General features: G+C 40.1%; 1 protein-coding gene across 1 annotated transcript in view; it reads right to left on the reverse strand.

Annotated features, from left to right (window-relative positions):
* The window catches only part of LOC115004001 (DNA (cytosine-5)-methyltransferase 3A-like), a 32,985-nt gene extending 16,600 nt beyond the window's left edge, over window positions 1-16,385 (reverse strand). Inside the window, 7 exon segments of the mRNA XM_029425959.1 lie at window positions 432-539; window positions 1,042-1,200; window positions 1,423-1,623; window positions 15,603-15,719; window positions 15,889-15,926; window positions 16,261-16,297; window positions 16,299-16,385. Coding sequence (XP_029281819.1) covers window positions 432-539; window positions 1,042-1,200; window positions 1,423-1,623; window positions 15,603-15,719; window positions 15,889-15,926; window positions 16,261-16,297; window positions 16,299-16,382 — 744 coding nt within the window. The 5' untranslated portion in view covers window positions 16,383-16,385.
* Window positions 16,386-24,963: the final 8,578 nt, after the last annotated feature.

Genomic DNA, 24,963 nt, shown 5'->3' on the forward strand with positions numbered 1-24,963 from the left:
AATAAACACACAGTACCCAAACAGTAAAAAAAACATGTCAAATAAGAAGGTGAAATATGGAAATTATAGCTGTATAAGTTTTAGTTTATGAATCCTTCGCGAACGATGTCCCAGTGTGAGGACGTAGAAGAAGTAAATGTGTTCTGTATTACATTGCTGGTTTGAAAGATAACCCACAGAAATATGAGATGTACCCACATGTTACTACTTATACTTAGTGGGCAGAGCTAGAGGAGAACAACACCTCCGCAAATGCAGATCTAGTTACATAAAAAAGTGATGAGTAAAACATGACCTTTATATTTTGGTCTTTTATATGTTGGATTTTATCCTGAGAAATTAAATAGGCGCAGCAGCAGCATTTTATTCAAATCAGCCATCAGAAGTGACCCTGACATTAAGAAGCAGAGTTAAAATGGTGGGTTTGTTACCTGCAGAGCCTCGAAAATAGCTTTCCGGTACATCGACTGTTTGTTGAAGGTGGGTTGGTGGAAGGCAGATGAGAAAGAACTCAGAAGCATGAGCTTCTCCACACACACCTGCAAAACAAAAGACATAATAATGAATATTATCAAGATTTCAATTAGTCCTTGAAATCCTAATTAAGGTCATTTTGTGTGCCACAGTAAGAAAGTATTTTTTCAGGAAAGATGTCTCAAAAGGCAAGTGGCTTTGGTGCCGGTGGGGGGGGGTTTCTAAACTCACATTTAAATAACTCAGAGGAAAAGAAAATCAAGGTCATCAAAGTAAAAGATCATATCCACGTACTAAAGTTTCTGCTAATGACAAGTGAACGATAACTGAGCTGTTAAACATGGAATAAAATGCTTTAACTGAGAGCGTATTCTGGTGTCTATAAAAGCATGAATGGAATAGTACGGCTCGGGGTGTAAAAGACGTTAAACTGCTGCATTAAGTCCAAATTACTTAATGAACTGTAGCTATAACAATTACCTTCTCTCTTAACTCTCTTTCTCATGTGACTGCTGGCGGTTTAACACACATTGCACCAGTATCTGATTCCTTAGTAAAACTTCTCACCACAGAGAACTTGCCGTCTCCAAACCACATCACCCAGCGAGTTCCGTCCGCAGCTCGACTCCGGCCGCTCATCCACCAGGAAACGATCCTGCCGGGCCACCAGGAGAAACCTCGCAGCTTCCCAAACACCAGGACGCCGATGCCGAAGTCCCGGCCATCCTGACAGCACACAGAAGAACAAGGTGAGTCCCGTTTCAACCTGCACTCATGATATAAGATGATACATGAAGTCCGCCGCTGCCGAATTGGGCGGATCTTCTATGTATATGTGTATATATATATAAGTATATATAGTAATTATTACATATGCATCTAAAATGTGATAATTGTTCATCCTGCATACTTCCTTATTCACTCATTCATAACTAATAACCCTCTCACCTGGTACTCTATCTCCCGCGGCGTGGCCCGTTCTACCCTGGCACCCGGCTCCGGTGTCACGGCAACCGTTGGTGATGCGGGGTCTGTGTGTTGTTGTGAAGGGGGCGGGGCTGGGCTGGCTAACTCCTCCTCTTTCTGAAAGCTCTCTGATAGGTCGTCCATCATGTTCATCTCCGCCTCGATGTACGCCCGTCGCTCCGCCTGTGAGGAAGGAATAGACAGCATTTCATTTAAATGTGTTGATGCTATTTTCAGCTTGCTGCATCAATCCTTGCATAATGGTATATATATATACATATATATATATATATATATATATATATGTATATATATATATATATATATATATACATATATATACATATATATATATATATATATATATATATATATATATATATATATATATATAGTATATATGTATATATACATATATATATGACTTTTACTGTTTGTTCTATCTGGTTAGATGCTGAATTGCATTTAACTGTAATAAACTTAAATTGTGCAATGAATTTAATCTAACGTATGTTAACATTAAATTACATTAAAATGAACTAAATTTAAACAAAAGGAAATTAAAGACCTCAATTGGATTATTTTTATTAATTTATCATTTATTTATTAATAATGAAGTTTTACAAATTTAAAATAATTTTTTAGCACTGGTGTTAATTTTATTCTATTGAATTTTATTTATTAATTTTTAACATTTTATTGTCATTTTTAGTTTTGCAAAATATTATTTATTGTTTTTTTGTGAAGCACTTTAGGCTGAAAGGTGCTATATAAATAGAGTTGAGTTGAGGTATGTATTTAAATTAGACGCCTATATTATGCCGACATATCATCTTTAAACATATATGTGTAAAGGAAGAGTTTCAGGGAAAGAGTCAACACTAAATAATTGTTTTGTCAACTATCATAGTGGCTTCAGTGTGTCCTCGCCACATGTTATTGTCATTGATTACGTCTGATTCAATGCTCAGCATCGTCCCCTCATGTGTGTTTCCTTAAAAGTTGCTCCTCTATCGTAACCTTTGAGTTGTATTCCTGTTGGTGCACAGACACTGTCCTTCGAGGAGGTCCTTTATGATTAACGTTTTATGTGGGTCTTTGCATCTGATGTGTTGGCAGCTCTACATCAAGGCCTCAGTGCCCCCGGCCGTAGGAACAATCCTTTAATTGTTCCTCTAAACAGGAAGTGAGTGGGGAGAAAGGGCGCGGTGGGGAGGCAGTTCAATGGGTTCAGGGAAGAGAGACAGAGAGACAGAGAGAGAGGGAGGGAGAGTAAATAGGGTCATATTATAAAACTGGGATGGAGCTTACAGAGACTTTATCACTGAGTGTTTTACTACAATACTGATTTAACCTGAAGTGTATGAAAACATTTCTCTTGTAGCGAGAAGTATTGGATATTTTACTCACGTAAAAGTATTAAAATACAACATTACAAGTAAAAGGTTTTGCATTTAGTACAAAAGTATTGGAAAAATGTAAAGAAATGACACTTCTTCTTCTGTTGCAGAATAATATGAGATGAGTGATGCCACTCTCACATCTGCCCGTTACAGTAAGTACAAAGCTATCCTAGCTAGCCCGACTCAGCACCTCTATAGCTAGATTACCATATGTGTGTGTGTGTGTGTGTGTGTGTGTTGTCTGCAGCTAATCTCACAAACTACTGGACCCATCATCCTGATATTTATTGAGCTCATTTATGACTTTATGCTCAAGGACTTCTTGTGGTTTCATTGACTGTTTTTATAGTAGATGGAATCGGAGTTTCGGGCTTCCGGTGGAATCGCAATGCATGCTGGGGTGGCGAGCCTAGAAAAGTGAGCACCAACTCTACAAGGGCCGCCATATTGGATTTCTTCTCTGTGTGTTTACATTGTATTTGGCTAGTTTTTAGTGTGTACTCATCGCTCTTCTAGTTATGGGGTTTGGACACATTGTGTGGTGAAAGGATGTTCGAGCAGTGGGAAGCCCCCGTTCGAACTATTTCCATTTCCAACAGCACTAAAGAACAAAGACAGAAGGCTAGCATGGACCAAAGCTGTAAAGAGACAGGATTACAATGGGAAGTCTTGGGAACCCATGAAATCTTGGCGGATTTGCAGTGAGCTCGACCTGGGGTGTGTAGTCTATCTACCTGATTTATATATTGACAAATGTACTTTCTATATATTGAGTTTTATAATAATTAACTAACACAAGTTAGGTATATATTTATAATGGCTTACCCTGCAACACAACTGCAATAAGCACTTGTATTCGTTCAAAGTTTGTTTATGAAACTCGACATGGTTCCCTGGTGGTCAGACATTAAACATAACGTTATATCGCTGAGGTATATCGGAGTCATACTGTTCATCGACCCAGCCATCCTGCAATGTCAAGGGATCAGCACTGAAACCAAAAGCTGCGTCTTTTCTTTCTCTGTGATTGAAAGTCTTTCGTTAGCTTGTTGGTTGCTCCTCAATGCCCGTCTCTGATGCAGCAAACACCCGGGCAATAAGCTCCAGTTCTGTTCCTGAAACCTTTAAATTCCGCTTGCGGCAAAATTCTTTCAAAGCTTCGACTTTCCACATCTGAAGCTCATCATAAGAAAGGAGTTCAGAACTCATTGTAGAGCAGTTTGTTTACAACACGCTTGAAGAATAAGATAAATACAATGTAAACACGTAGAGAAGAAATCCAATATGGCCGCCCTTGCAGAGTTGGTGCTCACTTTTCTAGCCCCGCCACCCCAGCATGCATTGCGATTCAACCGGAAGCCCGAAACTCCGATTCCGTCTATACCACATCGACTGCTGACTCCTCGCTGATGAACAACTGCTCCAGAAGCACCAGGAACTTCCTGCACATATCGACTGTATCGATGTTGTGATAGATTAAGTGTCTTTTCCTGGTTTTAAAACTGTTACCACTAAGTGTTTATATCCACATCCTCAAAAATCTCATTGTGTAAATATTTAGTGAAACCTATAACATGTAATAATTCGAATGACCCCGTCAGAGTGTTATATTATTGTTATATTGACCTTGAAGTTCAAAGAGCTTTAATATAATGTTATTGGAGCAAAACCTCAATAAGTTAAATGAGGCATAAGTGCAGTACGACAGTAAGCTCTGATACCGTCACCGTCACCGTCACCGTACTGCTGATATGTGTTTGATCGACAAGGAATATCTAGAAAGTCCAGCGTAGAAAGAAAACAGCAGCGGTGAGCGCTCGGCTTTAAACGACTTTAAAAATAATCATGACCTCACTGGTAACTACAAGACAAGAATCTGACTGTGGCCCAGATGTAAAAATCCCACGACTCCACAAGAGCATTTCCATGACCTAAAAACATTCTTCTTCTTTTACTGGAGAAAACGATTTGGTTTCCACTTTAGCTGAGGCTAAAAAAAAAACAGCGTTTAAAGTAATGAACGTGTGAAACAATTCCTCCAGGGGAGAAAACAAACAGAAAGGGAGAAAGAAAGGCGTGAAGAAGAGGAGGGGATGACGGCGTAAATTCAATGAGACAGTAAAAGTGAGTGTCGGGTCGTGACAGTTCTCTCCTCAGTTTGACGGCGAGGTCACAAGTTCACTCTTCCTCCCGCTCCTGTTGACCTTTGACCTCATAAAATCCTAATCAGCCTGTTACACGGATCGTAGACAGACCACACACACAAACACACTCACACACACACACACACACACACACACACACACACAAACACACTCACACACAAACACACTCACACACACACACACACACACACACACACACACACACACACACGTGCACTGTAAGGTAAACTCCACATGTCGTCACTAGTTTCTAAAACATGTGGGATGCCTGACGAGAAGTCTGCACTCTTACTTCCCACAACTAAACAGCTGAAGTACGGATGTGAATCAATACTTCATGCCAACTGTGAGCAGGGTTTGAGTGTGTGGTGTGTTCAAACAGGGACAACATGACTAAATATTACACTATATACAGTAATTACTATTTTGACGCAAAGGAAATAAAGGAGCGATTTTACTTTGAAATGCATCTTACTTTATATTACGATATATTTATTTGTATGTATGTGCAATATTACTTTTCTATTTTAGTTGACCTATTTTACTACTTTTACTTTTAATGTTATTATATTTGGCACAGGTGCATGAATGGTTAATATTACCTGTTATACACTTTATATTTATTGCTCTATTGTTTTATATTCTTATGCTGTTGTGGTTTTTGAGCAAACTCTGGCACAGAAATGAATTTTATACTATATTTTATACTGCATGTGTTTCATATTTTTGATTTTGCAAATATATATATACATATTTATATTATATTATATATTATATTTTATATTATTATATAAATATATATATTTATATTATATATTATATATTATATTATATTTATATTATATTTTATTATATATTTATATTATATATTATATTTATATTATATTTTATATTATTATCTATACTATTATATTCATATCTTATCTTCTATTTCTATTCTCTTTTTATTATTCTCTAATCTTTCTCTTTCTCTTCTTTCTTTCTCTTCTCTTTTCTATTCTTCTCTTTTCTATATCTATTTCTCTTCTCTCTTCTCTTGTATTCTCTTTCTCTTCTCTTTTCTCTATTCTCTCTCTCTCTTTATCTTCCTTTCTCTCTTCTTCTCTTATCTTCTCTCTCTTTCTTTCTCTCTCTTTCTCTTCTCTTTTCTTCTCTCTCTCTCTCTCTCTCTTCTCTTCTCTCTCCTTCTCTTTCTCTTCTCTTTCTCTTCTTATTTTCTCTTTCTTTCCTCTTCTATGATTATTCTCTTATCTTTTATATTATTATATATATATATATCATACATCAGTGTTGCTGTATTTTTGTGTAAATAAATGTATAATTATTATTATTATTATTATTATTATTATTATTATTATTATTATTATTAACCATCAAAAAAGTGGCTTGTGTTCATTACTTTGTATATATTTGTTTGATATGGATTTGATATGGATATGGATTTTAAACGTTTATCCTTTGAATGCATCAGCTGTGTGTTCCTGTTTGTGCTGACCTTGGTGGGAAGCTGCTGCCTACAATGCCTTTGCAGGGATGACTAAAGTTGTATTAAATGATGCATTAGTAAATATTCTTCTTGCAACATCAAGGACCAAATGTTCCTGCAGCATCACTTCAGTTTCACCTCATCTCACCCACACTTGGTTTCTGTTCTTGTTGTGAAGGAAATCTGATAATTTCTGTCAGCATCTGGATCATCTCATTACAAGACTTGGACCTGACTCGTGTTGCTACGGCCAAAACTTCTGCCTGCTGGATGAAACTGTTGCCTGGCAACATCAGCTGATTGAAACCTCCATCAGGAGGCTTTGCTGCTTTCAGGGCTGCAGATGATTCACCGTTAAAAGACGAGTCTGTATTCATCCGCTCGGGTTTCTGTGGAAGCATCCCTCTGAGGGTCAGCTTCAAGCAATCGATGGTCCTTAAAAAACAACAGCAGGCTGCTCATATAACTGCGGTAAGCATCCGTGTGAATAACACCATTTTAAACGCAGATAATAACAAATATCGATTCAATAATAAACTGTAAATACATTTCTGTTTTTTTAAATGTGCTGTTAAAGGTTAAAAGCAGAACCATTCTTAACAAAGCTACTGTAAATGAGTATATTAGTGTACATGTAAGTGTATAGCTGTATTGTAGTATGTGTTTTATTTGATATGCATTACATTGTATTTATATATTCGTTTTGTATTGTAGTGTTATGAAATCGAACCAGGGACAAGAGCTGAAAATGAGCTATAAACTCTCAGTTTCATGCTCTGTATGTTAAATTCCATCGTGCACCTATCAAATAAAAATAAATGTAATTAAATGAAATGTTGAGAGTCTGAGAATTCCCCTGAATATTCTGAACACTGAGCCGGAGAATGACGAGAGATCTTACCCACTAACCTAAAAAGAGTAAAGTAAATAGGACACACATCCACTCTGCAGCGCCTCATTCAAGCCTTCAGCTCTTGTACTTTGGTGCTGAAGGTTTCCTGGGTTGATCATTACGTCTGCTGCCGAAATTCAACACACTACCAAGTTGTTTGTCAATGCTTGCTCCCTGTCGGGGCTGCTGAGCGAATAAACAAAGGCTGGTGATTAATCTCAGGTAGGAAACAACAATAGCTATTAACAAAAGCTTCCGATTGACACAAATCAACAGAAGAGCTCACAGATTGTAAGTCAGACATACTGTAAGTAGCTGTGACGGGTCAAAGTATCAGCACGCACAAAGGCTCACTGCCACCTTAAATCAAGTCTGTTTGTTAAAGACAAAATCAGATGGACATAGAGCCAAAACCTGCAAGCAACCGACTGCTGTCCGACTGTTCAAACATGTATAGTATTAAAAAGTCCTTGTAGTGGTGAGCTAAGCCTTGCAGTGCATGGTTTATATGATCCTTTCCTCTGCGTGCACTTCTGGTGACTTGTGCACGTTAGAGGCTTCTGTATGTGCCTTTAAACTCCCTTAACAAATATTCTTTTTTTATTAATCAAACTTTATAGCACACACAGAGCACAGCAGGCAAAACAAGTGACTAAATGAGACCATGAAGCGCCATCATGCCGAACACTCGTGCGCCTTTAGCTTAGTGGTGGTGACGTGAAGGCATGCGACCGTGGTGTAGTTTGTGTTCACCTCGGGCGACCGCGTTCACGCCTCAAAAATAGCATCATATCAGAAACGTTTGTTTGCCACGGAGCTTATTTTCATCATAGAAAAGTCCTATCAAGCTGTTCCTCACCAGCACTAACATGCAGAGAGCGCGTCTTACGTTGAAGGAAACAGAAGGTTTTGTTTTGTAAAATCGCCTGTGAGGGACAAATGACGGCAGGAGGGGGCAGAGAGCCTGAGCGAGGTTGTAATGTTGTGAGTTACGACTTTGAACTTTGACAAACTCCGCGGCCTGGTCAGCGTTTTCACTATCAGTGCCGCCCCCCTTGACCTCTGACCCCTCACCCCACGACCTCGCCAATGAGCCATTTCTTAACACCACACCCCCCTTTATGAGCATGACTGACCCTGGCCTGGAGATGAACCCGACATTGCTCAACACACAAACACACACGGCACAATTAAGAGCGCAGTTAAAGACCCTCTCACACATTGTCAATAGGCAACAAGTGACTGCTCTTTCATCAGCATCGATCGCAGCCGTGGGACATGTTAAAGGAACATCAGTGGGTCTCCGGGGGTCTCTTATAATGACATGGAACAAACAGCATCTGTCTGATGAATGCTTACAGACGATAGCAACATGTTTGACCTGACTGTAGCGGGATGATTTGGTGGCTTGGTGTCATTTTCTAAATCAATAACATAGGAAGTAAATGTTCCAGACAGCGTTTCAAACTGGAAAATCAACCAAAGTGAAGGAAGAAAATGATGTTTCGTGGTAATAAATGTGTGTCTGAAGAGAAAACCAAGCATGATGTGAAAAACTGCAGCGTAATAAATGCTGCTTTCCAGTATTTACATATTTAGAAACCATTTTCACGAAAGTCTTTAAACTCTTAACATACAAGTAAACAGAAAAGTAGTAAAAAAGACGAAACAACACGTGTCTGAAGGACGAAACCAACTCTGATGTTAACTCGGCGCCATAATCATTTGGTGGTTTGGTGATGTTTTCAAATTATTAACACCACTTTTCTGGTGAGTAGAAGAATGGAAAACGCTTCAAAATGATAATCCAACAACTGTCTTTCACAGACGAAAGGCCATAATACAAAAGCCAACGCTAAAGTCTACAAACTACAATCTTCAGTTGCTATCATTAATATTTTTTTCAAAAGCTTTTGTGCAGAAATATTATATGTTATGTCTATAACTATATCCAAGTTTAAGCGAGCATAAAGTGCTTTTTAAAGTAGATTTATTGTAAAAATACAAATGAATGTTGTGTATTTGACTGCATGTTACAGCAGTGGGTCCTCACAAGTGGCCTCAAGATACATTAAGATGATTAACAGAAGAGAAAAGCAGAGAAATCTTATTTTTGCAACACTGTTTTGCTTACTTTCTAGACTTCCTTGTCATCTTTGCTTATATTTTAGTTGTAAATAACTAACTCAGTTTCATTGTTGGGACGCTAAAGCAAGGACAACAGTGGGTCTTTGGTGGAAGCGGTCACAGCTGGCCGACAAACTGTATGAAATCGATGACAAGGAGTCACAAGTTGAGGTTGTTTTGAGTTCCCACAAACACTGTTTTTCCCAGTTGTACCAAGATACATCCAGACTGAATTTAAATGAAACCACCATGAGCTGATATATGTGGTCATTTTGTCAGAGCAGCGTTAGATGTTTTACATATTTAGGATTCATTTGCATGTCTTTGCTGCCAGTAGGGAACACTTTTAACTTTTTCTTTTTATCTTGAGCTCCAATCTTCCACCAAACAAAGCGAAAGTAAACAAAAGTGACCATGTTCGGTGTATTAAACCCTCTTTCAGGAGGTTGACAGCTGAGATCTCCCATGTGTTCACTTGGCATAATGCCACCGCAAAGCATTAAAAAGGAAAAGCTGAATGTAACACCATTTTTTGCTTCAGCGAACATAAAAGCAAACTTGAAACATCCGACAACAGCTTGCAACACTTCCTGCCTAAGCTACATTTCCACACACACTTCCATTCTCAACTCGTGCACACATGGAAAAGCAAAGAATAGGACTTACAGGCCGGACATGGCAGCTCTGCATCTGCAACCCTTCCTCCCTGGCTCTCTTTCTCTCTGTCATTTTCTTCGTCTGTCTCTCTCTCACATCCTCCTACTCTTCCTCTCCGTGCGTCTCAAACACTAAACTCGCCCTCAAGCCTTCTCTACCCTCTCCCTCTCTGCTGATTGGTCACGGCAGTGAAGTGTGTGATTTACTGGCTCCTTCACCTAACAGATGTTTAGGTGAACTAAAGTAGCACACACACACACACACACGCACGCACACACACACACACACACACACGCACGCACACACACACACACACACAGCGAGCGGTGGTGTCAAGTTATGTCTGGTAGAGCCGGGGATTTAATGGTGACGAGACACACACACACACACACACACACACACACACACACACAGGCTAATGTTTACATGTGTGTGCATATGGGATGTGTATGTGCACTGAGGTCAAAGGTTAGGTAAGCCTCAGAGTTGACAAGGCAATAGGATGTGTTAGGGTCAGGACCTCACATACACACAGGCGTGCACACAAAGAAGTACACACTACTGTCACATGACACAGTTCAGAGGAACGGAAGGAAGAAGAAGAAGAAGTTGAAACTGACTGAATGTCTTTAAATGGGTCTTGATTTATTGACGATAACCATGATATTTTCAGAATGAAATATTGATATCATGTTAATAATACACATATGATAGCATTAATTTGCTTTTGTTGGCCACTAGAAGTCCAAATCAAGAAAAGAATTTGACATATAAAAGTCATTATGTTCACAACGTGGTCAAAAAGCAACATTAGGATTCATTTGAATACATATTTCTGTCCAATAGTTACTCTCCTTTTAGCTTTGTTTCGGACTTGATCAACTCCTGAGAAAGATATTTGGCTCTGTAGCTGCTGGAAGTTCGACTTTCTTCAGCAGCTAGCTGCTAACTTTGTCTGTCGGCCGTTGGGCAGGTAACGTTTTCTGTAGCTTTAGAACAAAGACGTCAAACATTCGCTGGTTTCAGCTTCTCAAAGTGAGAACTTGCCGCTGTTCTTTGTCGTATATGACGACAAAGTTAATGAAATATGACTGTTAGTCACACAAAACAAACAATTTGAAGATGTGACCTCAGCTCTGGGAAATAATAACGGGCATTGACATTTTAATGGATAAAACAATTGATTCATCAATCAGTAATTACTATAATTGTTGATTTGAGGCATAAAACAGTCAATGAGCGACCGCAGAAGATGGAAAAGAAGAGGACACCTGATGCACTTTGATGATCCGATCTCATGACAGAAGGTTTCAGAGGATTTGTTTCTGACACTGTGGTTCTGCTCATCATACCGAGTGGTTAGAGGTGGAAACAAGGTCACAGCTAAGTGTGCGCGCTGCGTGTGACTTGCTAAATAAAATCAGCACAAAAAGAGGTTGAGGCACGGGAGAAAAAACAAAGTAAACCCTCTAATATACGCAGCACACTACACCCTCAGTACTCCCTATTTATTTTCTCGGCTGTAACTTTAGACGTGGAGTGAAAAGATGGCAGATTCTTTTTTTTTTAATCCCAAAATTGGAAAAGGCTTTGCAGAGTTTACCAGGTTTGCTTCAGGCGGCAGCGAGATGGGATGTTGTTGGGGGTGTTAACAGCTGGCTGCAATTCAACTGACAGAGCAAACACACACACTCCTGGAACTGGTTAACCTCTGTCTCCGTCACTGATTTCACCACGTTCTCTCTTTCTGTGCAACACACACACACACACACATGAACACACACTTTCACTCCCTCCCTTTGTCAATATCTGTCTCTTTCCTGGATTTACATCTCAGTCAAGTCTTTTAACTTTTCTCTTGTCTTGATTTCTCTCTACAGCCCCCTCTCCTTGACTATCTTCATTTCCTCTGTAGCATTTCTGCTGGTCTCCAAATTCATTCATTTTACTTTAATTACATTTCGCAGGGAAATAAGCAAATAATTCTGTGCTCATGCAAATGAATGCACTTATAAAATGCAATGCTTTGTTAAAGATTAAAGCAACGGTTCAAAATAGCTTTGCCTTTGACGTCTTACAAAACAAAAGTCTTAATGGAGCGCCTTGTTGAACGCAGTTCTTCCAAAGCGTGAATACCCTTTAAACTTCCCAGATGATTTCATTTAAAGGCCCAACAACAAAGTAAAGATTAAAGAAAAGTCAAATATATATATACAAATGCGTGTAGCAGAACCTTTTCACCTGCTCTGCCTCATTAATAATCTCACGACCCCTCAGATTTATCTTGTGACCCTTTGAGGGGGCCGACACTTATGTTGGGAAGCACAGGACTAACACACCTAACTGTGTGTACGGAGCATGAGCTAACAGTTAAGTGCTCCATACACAGTTAGGTGTTGCATTTTAATAACAATATATCAGCTCCAGGGGGCCATTATTCTACTTTCCTTAAGTAGGGTTTTGATTGTTGTTTGGTCCTTTTACTTGATTAAGAAAAGGATTTGAATACTTCTTCCTCTTCCTGTTTTGGGGTTAACTTCCTTCCTTCCTTTGATTCTTTCTTTCTTATGCACTTTATGATTTTAGATTATAAATGTATACTTTCTTTATAATGGTAATGGGTATAACTCTCCTGACTCCCCGATGAAACCAAAACAAAACTGCTTTTTTGTTCTTGATGATATTTGTGTCCATGAAACAAGTTCAACAAGAGAAAGAAGAAACTGCAGCCACTCTCTCTCTCTCTCTTCCTCTCACACACTCTTACGTTACTTCACACACTCCTACATCCCTGTGTGTTTCAGCCAGCACCGCCTGTCAATCAACCTGAATGACTTTCCCTCTCATGACCACACACACACTTCCTGTCTCGCTCACTCATTCTGCCTTTCACTTTTACGTTTTCTACACACACTTTCTGGCATGTGCAGACATTCACTCACACACACTCTCACTCTCTGGGTTACAGCATAGCAGCACACCCCTGTAGTGTGTTATAGTATGTTCTCTACACGGGTAAACAATGTTTTTACACTGTTTATGACACCAGAGTAATATAACTGTTTGGAAGAACAAGCTGTAAACACAACACTGACATATTATCACCTTTAGGTTGTAATGTAATCAGCAACACATCCAGCAGACATGGAGCAGCTTTATGATTCATGTGCAGCCGTGTTTCTGTTCACCCGGTGAATCTATATTCACTCTTTATTAGATATGTTGCAGCTAAATGCTCCACAAGTTCACCGGTTAGTCGCTAACTTTACCGCCGCCTGCTGTTTGGTGATGAGCGGGTAGTGTAGAGTGTTCCTGCCACAATAGACTGTATATAAGAAGTGGACGTAGTCACCGTGACGTCACCCGTTGGTGTGTGGACTATGATTTTTGAAGCCTCGAGTTTTGCGTTTTGGCCGTTGCCATCTTGTTTTTTTGCGAGCAGAAGTGACACGAGAGGGTGGAGCCGAGTACAAGTTGAGAGCAAACTGTCAATCACAAGGTAGCCCCGCTCTGAAGCATACGCTGCTTTATCGTCTATTTTACTCTCAATGGGAGCTTAATTTACTAAATGAACATCATGAACATAAACAATAAACATCACGCTGTATTGAACAATACTTTAAACTAGCGATTGGGACCATAAAGATGTTTACTTGTGTAATAAATCAAGTGAGAAGCAGGGTCATTTTCTCATAGACTTCTATACAACTGGATTTCTTTTTGCAACCAGTGAAGTCGCCCCCTGCAGGATATTTGAGAGAATGCAAGTTTAAGGCGCATTGGCTTCACTTTTCCCCCCCGCCTGTCAGACTGAGCGTTTTGGTTTAAAATGTTAAGATATTTAGTCCAATGGGAGTCACACACACATATTTAAAATGGCAGCTTGTGTAATATGTAAATGTAACCTTCACTCTGTCATTAAGATTGCACAGCTTGTTGGCCCCATTGGTGGCTACGGCCTTCTGACGGGGAACCACTGTTTTTTTTAGCCATGTTAAAGTGCTGAATCGTACCACTGGTGCTCTCAAGGGCGACGCATGTCCAAATGAACCAAAGTTAAATTCTTTTACAAATGACAAATGGTGCATGACAGCCACTGAAAGGCAAAGCACCACTTTTACTTTCAATGTCAACCTTTCTGAGTGAATGTCACTGCAAAGAGCCAACGAAATTAAAAGAGCACACCAGCCAACTGTGTGTTAGTATGAGAGGGGGAAGTCCACTACCTTTAAGTGTAAACGGGCAGGTGTAGAGATAAAGGCTGAAGAAACGGCAGTAAACCAAAGCAAATGTTGTGAAAAATGGTATTCAGATGTCCGTGGTTTGGTTTTCTTGGCAACGTATTTACAGTTTGACTCAAAACAAAGCAAATGTCCTTGTTATAAATGTTATATATGCCTTTAATAAATGGGCTAAATGCCCTGAATGAGACTGTGAGTTGAAACGTGGAGGTGCTCAACCCATTTATCAAAGCCTTTTTCATTTGAGCAAAGCAGTGAGCCTTGGTATTATTTGGTTATGACTTATTGATCACAAAGCATTAACCTTTCTCTTTTGTGATGTCATGATATACCCTTGGATCCAAAGAGCACCTGTCTTTTGATACCTGCGTAGTTCCTCAGCAAATCTACTGGCTCCCGACGAGAAAATGCAGAGTTCAGCGGGTAGCGAGGAGCGACAACTCTAACGTACCCCATGAGGGAAGGTAGACTCGGAGCCTACAGGTGGATGCGGGGGTGGGGGGTGGAGGTGGAGCTTTGAAATGCTATATGAGCAACAGCAGCAGCGGTGGCAGCAAATGACAGCATCGCTTAAAAGGGAGCAGTGTAGCAAAGGAGTGAACATAATCACCCAGCCATGATTAAATGTGTGCCGTGGATATGTATGTTGCAGTGAGAGGAGTATGTCATGTGACTCCAACTGAACTAGCTCGCAGGCTACAAGTACAAATAATATTCACTAGTTAATTTGTATGACTGCTCTCTCATTTTATTTGAGTAAAATGAACATTTAACAAAAAAACAAACAGCATATATCGAGTTCCCTGACACATGAAATGATATAATAACAATAAGCACAGTGCACGTCTGTTGTGAAGGTTGATTTCCCCCTTTACTTGACTACTCAGTACTACACAGAGCAAAAACAAAAGCTGACTTCTACTGCATGTTGGTTGCTTTACAATACAAAGCTACAGATCCAACTTAATAGATAGAAACAAAGATATTCCAAAAGTAATCCAGAGTGTTAGACGGTATTCTTTCAAAAACGTTATATAAAAGTTGATATCATCCTTTTCAATGCATCCCAGTTTATTCTGATTAATGTGTTAACTTGAGGCGTTGTATTCTTATCGGGCTCCGAAGAACAGAAAGCCTCCATGTTACTGCAGCTATAAATTCACACAGACAGAGTTTCTGTTTCTCTCCCACCTCCATCTTCCAGCGGCTGAGCCATTCTTCTCTCTGTCTCCTGCTGATGTAGTACGGATCTCCAGCCTGGAAAGTCACTCTGGGGACTGGCCTCCTCCGCAGCCTGCCAGCCTCACCCTGCACACACACACACACACACACACACACACACACACACACACACACACACACAAAAAGCTTGTTATATGCTTTCTCTTATTAAATCTGCTTGTACTATGAGGGTCTTTCTTCATTTTTGGATGTAATTAAAACCCATCAGAAGTAAGGTGGCAACTGGGTTTCTCACCTCTCTGGGGGAGTCGCAGTTTCTGTCGTCTGGCTCGTCTGCAGGAGAAGAAAGTTACAGGAAATGGCCCATTTGTACAGATTTAACAAGAGGTTTAATGAGGAGGTAAGTCATGGTTTTCATCACTTTGCCCCGGCATCCATATTTAAAGTCCGCCCTCAGACACTGCAATCTGGAAGTATTTAACAAGTCCTCTTAAACACATCATGAGTGTAACTTTTCACATCCTTAAGGCATCTAAAATGTCAGCAAGTTAGCTGTTGTGTAAAATAAAGGCTGGTGTAGATTATAATATATAGACATCTTATGACTGTATATATGGGCAAAGTCATATTATATTAAGAATTATATGACTTTGTATTAAATCTATACCCTTATTCTTCTCGGTTTGCTCTAGTTTCCGACGCCCCGCGCTTCTTGCGACGGGAGGGGGAGGCCTCCGACTCCTCAGGCGGGGTGGGGGGGGCGTTTGCAATGGGGTCAGAGGTCGCCATCTCCTGGGAAACATACGGAGCACAGTCTAGGTCTGAGAAAACTGCTGCTGGCCGTCGTCTGGACTCATCAAAGGACGCCACAAGACCATAATAACTATACACACACACACACACAGACGTACAGGCCTCACACACACACACACACACACACACATAAACTCATGCATACACACACAATCAAAGAGCTACTGCAATACATGCACATACCTATTAGTCTGCCCTTGTTAGTACAATGCAGAGCAGGTACGTCCAGCAGAGTGTGTCTGCATTGGATCAGTATAATAAACACCCACAGCTCCCATTAACACACACACAAACACACACACACTCTGATGAGATGAGATGGGGGTGTCGTTAACAGTGCTAATGATCAATGAGCCCATGTGGGAGAAACTCTTGGAGCTAAATTATGCTAAAATTACGTATAATGTTAAATAATCATCTTGGAAAATCCAAAAATGCTTGTATGGCTTTAAAATGTAATTATACTGTAACAGTATAATTACATTGTGTTTAAGTATGCACTCAAACAATCTCCTGTGTATACTGTGTCTCTAACTCAACGCTTTATTTATTAGCTCACCACCAATAATGAGGCTGAACTCTGATCATGTGTCCGCTCTGAAAGGCCAGCAGGATCGTTACTTGTGCGTGTCGCTGACAGGACACCAGGTTTTATAGAAAGTGGAGAGCAGGGGTGAGTGTCAAGCTCAAGGGCTGCGCTAACGGTAGCTAGCGCTAACAAGCCAACTCAGACTGTAATGAGCAGGTGAGAAGGCCTGTAAAAAAACACAAAAGGTGATGAAAACGGGCCTCGGGACAAACTACACCAGCACACACCTTTAACACTGGGTACTTAAACAGGAACCAGGTTGCCATGCAAAGTCAACGTCCCACCTATAGATAAAATGTATATTTTGTATTATTGTGTGCTTGGCTTTTGCTAAATAATTGAACATAGCTATGTGCATGGATAAGGGCATTAATTTGACACTGACATCAACTCAGTTCTGAAAGTTAAGCAGGATCAATCTCTAAAATGCATATTTAATGTCTCCAGGGTGGCATATAGATGACAGTGAAGACCTTCAGCTTTACATTTCCTTTTTGTGTTTTTAACTATCAACACTGCATTTAGTTACAGAGCTGGCAGCAGATGATGCTTTTATAATCCAAACAAGCTTTAAACAAACAACTAAGTTTCTTCGTTAATGTGTGCTGTAACTGTGTATACATGTTTAGATTAATAGCAGAGACGCTGCATGTGTGAAAAGTTGGGACAAAACATTGAGAAATGAACTGCTGAAACAAAAGTGAAGTGACTTGACTGGAAAGATAAAGATATTTCTGATTAAAGCATTTCATACAATAGCAGAAAACATAAACTGTACAAAACATTCAAACTAAATAAATCAAAGCAGTCAACTAAATTCAACATTTAGGCCAAGTTGTTGAAATCAGTGTAAAACTTGCTACGTAAAGATCAACCAGCAGCTTTGAAATATAAACATTGTGGACACTTAATTGCTGCAATACATTAGCTCACATGATTAAAACTGTGCGCACAAAACAATCAAAATAATGGTATGAATTTACCAAGATGAAAGTTTATTTAACATTAAATTAAAATGAGTGCACCAGTACCAGTATCTTTGACGTGAACACATGGCCTTAATATTTATTGATTTTACCCCAAAATGAAATTAAAGCTGCATTAAGCAATGATTTACCATTACAGTATGAGGCAAAAAGACTCTGGCACTACATCAGCTCCTACAGCTAACTTTTAAGCAAACAACTGACTACTTACACATTCAGCAGAAACAGAGGAATCTGGACTTGAAGTCATCTTTTTGGCCACATGTCGAATGTAAATTCAATTCAGCTCCTGAGAAAAATATCTGGATGTCTTTGGATTTGCTATATGTTCGACGTTTCTTCAGCCACTCCGGCTCTCCGCCATTTTGCGCTTAACAGGAAGTGTACAACTGGCTTGTGTGAGTCAATTGTACACTTCCTTTAGTGAGAGCAGGTGCATTTGTTGGGTTTCATTTGGGCCGGTGAACCAAAACTAAGAGCTGGATGCGGCTGCGGGCTGCAGACGGCAGATTACACTGTTGATTCACGTTACAGAGAGTCGTTTGAGTCAGTGTGACTATAAAAGGTATTGCTTAATGCAGCTTCAAAGTTGTTTCACTTAAAGATTTAGACACATCAAAGTAGTTGTGATTATAACAAGCCAACACAGACAGTTCCTCCTGCATGTACACTGGTGGTTTGTGTTGTCTTTCACCTTTTCAAGCACTTCCTCTTCTCTCAGCATCTAACCTTGATCTTGAATGACAGCGTGGAAAGTACCTGACTCTAACCTGAGCTGTGTGCACAATAAAGCTATTCAACCGAGGGCAGTTTTTAGGGTGGATAAGAACTTTGATGATACCCGAGGGGAGGCTGAAGAGGGAACAGGATGTAGCAAACAATAAAACAATAGTGCACCAGAAATAATGAAAATAAGCAGTCGCACTTACTAATATAGCAATAAATACATGATAGTTGTTTCCAATACCAGCGTGACAGATGGAGGGAACACATGTCAGTTATTATTAGTAGTTCACATCACAGTCGCTGTGAATCTCGTCCGTCGTGGAGTCGGATGATGTTTAAACTTAACGTGTACTGAACTGTTTCCTCCTGCTTTACATCAACGTCAGTCAGACAAAAACACACTTCTTCAATGTTTTTAATTATATTTCCTTTGTTTGCTTTCAGTTTTGCTAGCTAATTCTTGTTATTACTAGGGATAGCTGCGGTGGCCATGTTGGCCAAAGTAGCTATCCCTAGTTACTAGATTAACTGAGATTTTAAGCTATCTAATGATAAAGTTAAAAGCAAATAAAGACAAAGCCGGCAGCAACCTTACCTACAGTAAGACTGGAGACAAATCACAAACAAGTTCCTTAAGAACGTACCTAAACATTGCTAACTCTAAAGATTACCGTTTCCTCCTTGTGTCGTGTACAGAAGTTGATTATATTCAAAGAGTAAAGAAGAAAAAGTGGGACAGATGTGTGCAGTGAAGTCATCTCAAAGCTACACTCAGTTTCCAGTTGATCAGGTACACCTAGCTAAAACTAAATCCTGCAATAAATGAAGGTTATAAAGCTTATTTTTAACTGTTTTATAGACGTGTTGATTCAGCTGTGTTTGTATTTGGAAGGCTGCAGTTTGTGTTGCATTGTGTGAAACTGTTTTTTTCTATTGATTATTTTCATTATTGATTAATCTGCAGATTATGTTCTCACAATGTGCTCAAAGTTTCCCACTGCTCCCCGAGGTAGCTGAGTGACAAACAGAGCGAGAGAAAGAACATGAGAGAAAACTACACCATGTAAAGCATAGGTCTTCAACACATTTGCACATTCACAGCACCCCCCCCCCCTCGCACAGAACTCCGACAGCAGTCCCCCTCGGGTCCCTGCTCCATGCTACACCAGTTTGGGGGTCCTTGGCCTGAAACCTTAATTCATAACGTTGAAGACCCCTGCCCTAGACATTAGCCGGACATATTTTCAGACCAACTTAGTTTGCAATAATGTTCCCAACAGACGTCATTAGACTCCAAATGACCTGAACCCCCCCCCCCCCCCCCAAGTAACCCTAGCACCTAACCCTGACGCCCCTGTACTTGACACAATCTTGACACCATCTCCATGTGGATATATATATACTACACGTACAATACATTTAAATAAGGAATAAGAAATGTTTGAGTTGTGCATCAATCACTGTGATTGGTCAGCGTTTACAGACGACATGCTTCTCTTACAGACGGTAAACGCTGTCAACCTACTTTCACAGCGCACCTGCGTTGAATTAAAGCACCAATTAAGTGTCCAATTAGGATCCGTGAGCTGCAATAAACATGCAAAGATGTCGATCTCTGCTGACACACTCAGACACTCAAACCAAGAAGGTGATTTAAAATCGTATTGATCTACTTTTATAGTAGATTCATCCGTTAAATGAAAACTTCATTGACCTGAGTTTACATGATTTGTTTTGAAAGTTAGTTTATAATCTTTGTTTTTTAGGGCTTTTAAGTGAGTTAATACAGAACTACACACAACGATTGGTTACTTGCATTGTAGTTGTAAAATAAAAGCACTTTTGGCCCAAGAAAGAGGCCTGCCTTTACGAGACTGTCATCACAAACCACAATTTCCAGCATTTCTCTTTGACCTTGGGTGGTTGGGAGCAAAACGGAAAACACCAAAAGAAACCAGACTGAGCTGCGTACATCGAAAACGCTGGTTATCAAGTCGTGCATGAGAGCTTCGGTTTCACATGAGAGTTCCAGTAATTATAGTTTAGTTTTACTTTGGATAAAATCTAGCTATAAGGGCATAAAAAGTTTCATTATTTAGATGACATCACAACTCTTTCTGACTATCATGCCATTGCATAGCGTAAATATTAGGAACGTTGCCTATATCATTTAAATCCTGCTGCACTTTAAACTACTCTGCAAATGTTTAAGCAAGAGCCACAAGCGCAACACACACACACACACACACACACACACACACACACACACACACACATAAAACCCCCACCAGCTGCTCCCCACATGGTTCTGGTAGCAACAACAAAAAAGAGAGTAACAAGGTAGAAAGGAAAGGAAGCGTCCAACACTTAACTTACAGTATAGTGTTGTGAGCTAAAAAAAAAACTAAACAGCTGCCAGAGAAAATAAGAAGCGAGGAGCGTGAAAGGAAAAAGGATGGAAGATTAAAATAGTTAAAGACCATGAAGCTAATTCACTTAACCATGAAGTATTATCATTACTGGTCAGTAATATGTGTACACACAAGTATATCTGTGTGTGCGTGTGTGTGTGTGTGTGTGTGTGTGTTGTGTGTGTGTGTGTGTGTGCGTGCGTGCGTGTGCGTGAGTGTGTTGTGTGTGTGGTGATTACTTGTGACGGAGGTGAAGCAGAGAAAGTGAGGCTCCCTCTGCTCTCTATAGTTAGTGTCACTGAAAGCTCCACCCTGAGCTCCACACAATGGCTCTATTCCTGGTTACACTCTGTGTACGTGTGTGTGTGTGTTGTGTGTGTGTGTGTGTGTGTGTGTGTGTGTGTGTGTGTGTGTTAATGGGTAACATACTGTCCGCTTGGCAAGTGTGTTCCACAGCTACTACATGTTATAACACGGCCATACTATTAAAGGTAAAGGGAGAATTTGCTGATACAGATTGTTGTACTTGTGTGCAGCCAGTGACGTCATTTGACGCGGCAGTGATGCAATACAAGGCAAGAGAGAACCACAAACTACCTCAGCATGGAGTCCTGGTACCGCTCAAAGACAGAACTTCCTTGTTGTCTTCGCTTATACGTGCAGAGGATGTTATAGATGAGGATTTGTACAGCTAACATTTAAAGTGTTTGACTCAGACATCCAGCCAGAGAGAGGCCCGCTCGAGGATAAACAGGAACAAAAAGACCAGCAGGACATTTCTGTCATTGTAATCTTCTAATTTATTGGTCTGCGTACAAAGAAACGGTTCAGACCATTCATAAAACGAGTCAAGAGAGAGATTGTATGAGAAGAATCATGTGAAAATATATGTTATACTTGATTATACGCCCATATTAAACCAATGATTGCTTTGCCAACGGATATTAGGTTAGAACATACGATGTTTGCTTCCACCAACCTCTGGTCTTCTGTCCGAATACAGGGACAGATCACTGTGTCGGTTAAACAGATACAGATACAGATCATGACGTCTCCGTACGCTCCTTATTCCTACCATTACCACTGCGTCACTACTTTTACTAATACTGCTGTTGCAGATCTACCTCTGCAGCGAGTACAAGTACAAATATATACTGCGATTACACTTGTACCAAAACTACTGCTACTAAAGCAAGTACAATAAATATTACAGTGTGTACCACTACAGCTAATGTTTTACCTTTAGACATACTACGACTGCAACTAATACCACGACCACTAGTTAAAGAAGTTTACCAATACTACCACTGCTACAAGTACTACTATGATCGATGGAAGAAACACAAACACTTCCTAACATGCAGACCTTTGGTTGCATGTCCCACGTATGTCTAATGTGCAGCTGTGTGTGTGTTACTGTATTTGTGCACGTGTGTGTGTGTGGGTGGGTGTGTGTGTGGTGGTGTGTGTGTGTGTGTGTGTGTGTGTGTGTGTGTGTGTGTGTAAATACGTGTGTAACAGGACCCACATTATTCCTGCCTGCCTGTCAGAGCTCAGAAATCAAAGCATGATCAGACCTGCTCTCCTGCACACATGAAAGCAACAACACCACACACACACACACACACACACACTCATAGATAACACTCACACACACACTTTCACTATAGTTCACTCGGTATTCCTTTCTGTCTGGGGTTGTTTGATCAGCTATATTGACTTGCTGATTCGACCACAGAGTTCAGTCAGCACACAGACACACAGACACACACACACGCAGGCACACGCACGCACACACACACACACACACACACACACACACACACACACACAAGGTGAGCGATAAGAGGATGAATGGAGAGAGCAACATGGAGGAGAGGAGCTGCCAAAGACCCAAAGTCATTGAGACTGAAGAAACCTCCAGTATTTGTGTCACTACAGTAATAGTGCCGCTCAACTCACAGATTATTACTGCTGGCTTAAAGGCGGTTTCAAACCCCCCGGGCGTCACTTTCACCTTGTATAAAAGTAATAACTTTTACTCATAAACATCGATATTTACAAGGTAGAAAACACATCAAGAGCACCTGTGCAGGTCATAACTTCACCTCCTGCCCTTTATAGCCACTCTGTAGTTTGTATACCTGTGATTGATGCTGTTTATTGTTCAAATATATATTTTAACTGAACGTTAAGTTAGATCTAGTTGGATTCTTATTGTTTGTTTGTCTATGTGAAGGTGTGGACAGCGTTATAAATACAGAACTGATGAACTTGTTTTGTATGTAGTTTGTTCTAAAGTGTTTCTCACAGAACCAGATCTTGACACATAATGAAAGTTAAAGTCAAAGTTAAACCAGGAGGAAGTTCAGCTGGTGGCATACATTTATATTATCTTCTAAATAAATTGACTTCTTTACGGCCATAGAATTTATTACATTAGTTCTAATAAATCATAGTTTTTCTTTAATATCATCTTTAAGCAAGTACATGGAAAATGTGGGGGATGGAGCCAGACTGACAAGTAAAAAATGAAGACAAAATTAGGAGGAAATGAAGCATTACATGTCAAAGGTAGAGCATATTCACTGACTGTTAAACCCAGTCAATGCAGAGGGGAATCCCTGTCCTGCATGTCAAATACACTGTAACATGCAACCAATACGAGCTGCTGCGAGGAGTCACATTATCTGTAAACACACTCAAATGTGACGATATGTGTCCCTCACATTTATGTGTTATTAGAATAAAGCTGAGCTTCCACTCACAGGTGTGAATACATGTGAAGTGTTCCTGAAAACGGTGCATGTTCAACATACCCGCTCAGGTTAAGCAGGGGGACTTGTGTATAAGGTGAGTAAGGTAATCAATCACTCTGCAGCCAGTGTTGAGTATAAAAGGCCGACGACAGCCTATAATTACAGTACTCACAGGAAGCAGCTGTTTGCGTTTCCTGCCAGGACGACCCACTCTGCGTTTGGCGCGGGGCTCGCTGGTGTCCACCTCCTCTGGACTGTCACGGTCTGCTCCATCTTCACCCTGGACAATTTGAGAGAAGCCGCATCAAACACTGAGCAAATCGAACGACTTATAATTGATGACAATGAAACAATGATTCAGGAAGAGGTGGTTGAGAAACGCCACAACATTAATAAAGGCTAGCGCATTTTTAGGAAGCTAAATGTCACATTTTTGACGCTGAAATTAAAACCATTTTAAAAACAAACTGCTCAAAACTCCAAGTTCTGATGGAACAAAGCAGTTCTCAAGCTATAAATGGACGACATATGAAACCAGTAAATGATATGTTTGCAGACATGAAACCCTGACGTGTTTGGTAAAACAGAAACAGTGTACATGTTCTTCTTCCTCCTCTGGTTTGATGTAAGTGTGGCTACGCAGCATAAAAACTGCTACAAGATTTAAAAAAATAAGACGTTCAATTTAGATCGTTATTTGAGGTCCGGTGGAAACCTTGATAACATGAAACCTTTCTCCCGCATTGTCTTCTATCGATTCCTTAAGTGAACCTAAATAAATTCACCTCGGCACTTTGTTCCTCTGCTCGGCTCACAGCAGAGACTAAGTGGTGTGATGCAGCAGAGATGTAGAATAGCTGCGGTGTCAAACTACAGGAACCTTTTTATGGCGTTGTGTTGTGGCGGCTCGCTGCTCTGCAGGCCTTCATGCATTAAAACATAGTAGAAATTAACATGGAGTAATTGTTTTAATACTGAAGGATTCCCATACTCTAAAGTAACAAGTTATTGTTGTTAAATTCAAAGTCGAGACATTAAATTCACTCCATTCAAAATCTGTGACTCAAGTCCGCTGATAATAGATCA

Source organism: Cottoperca gobio, chromosome 24 (assembly GCF_900634415.1).
Source record: "Cottoperca gobio chromosome 24, fCotGob3.1, whole genome shotgun sequence".
NCBI classification, from domain to species: Eukaryota; Metazoa; Chordata; class Actinopteri; order Perciformes; family Bovichtidae; genus Cottoperca; species Cottoperca gobio.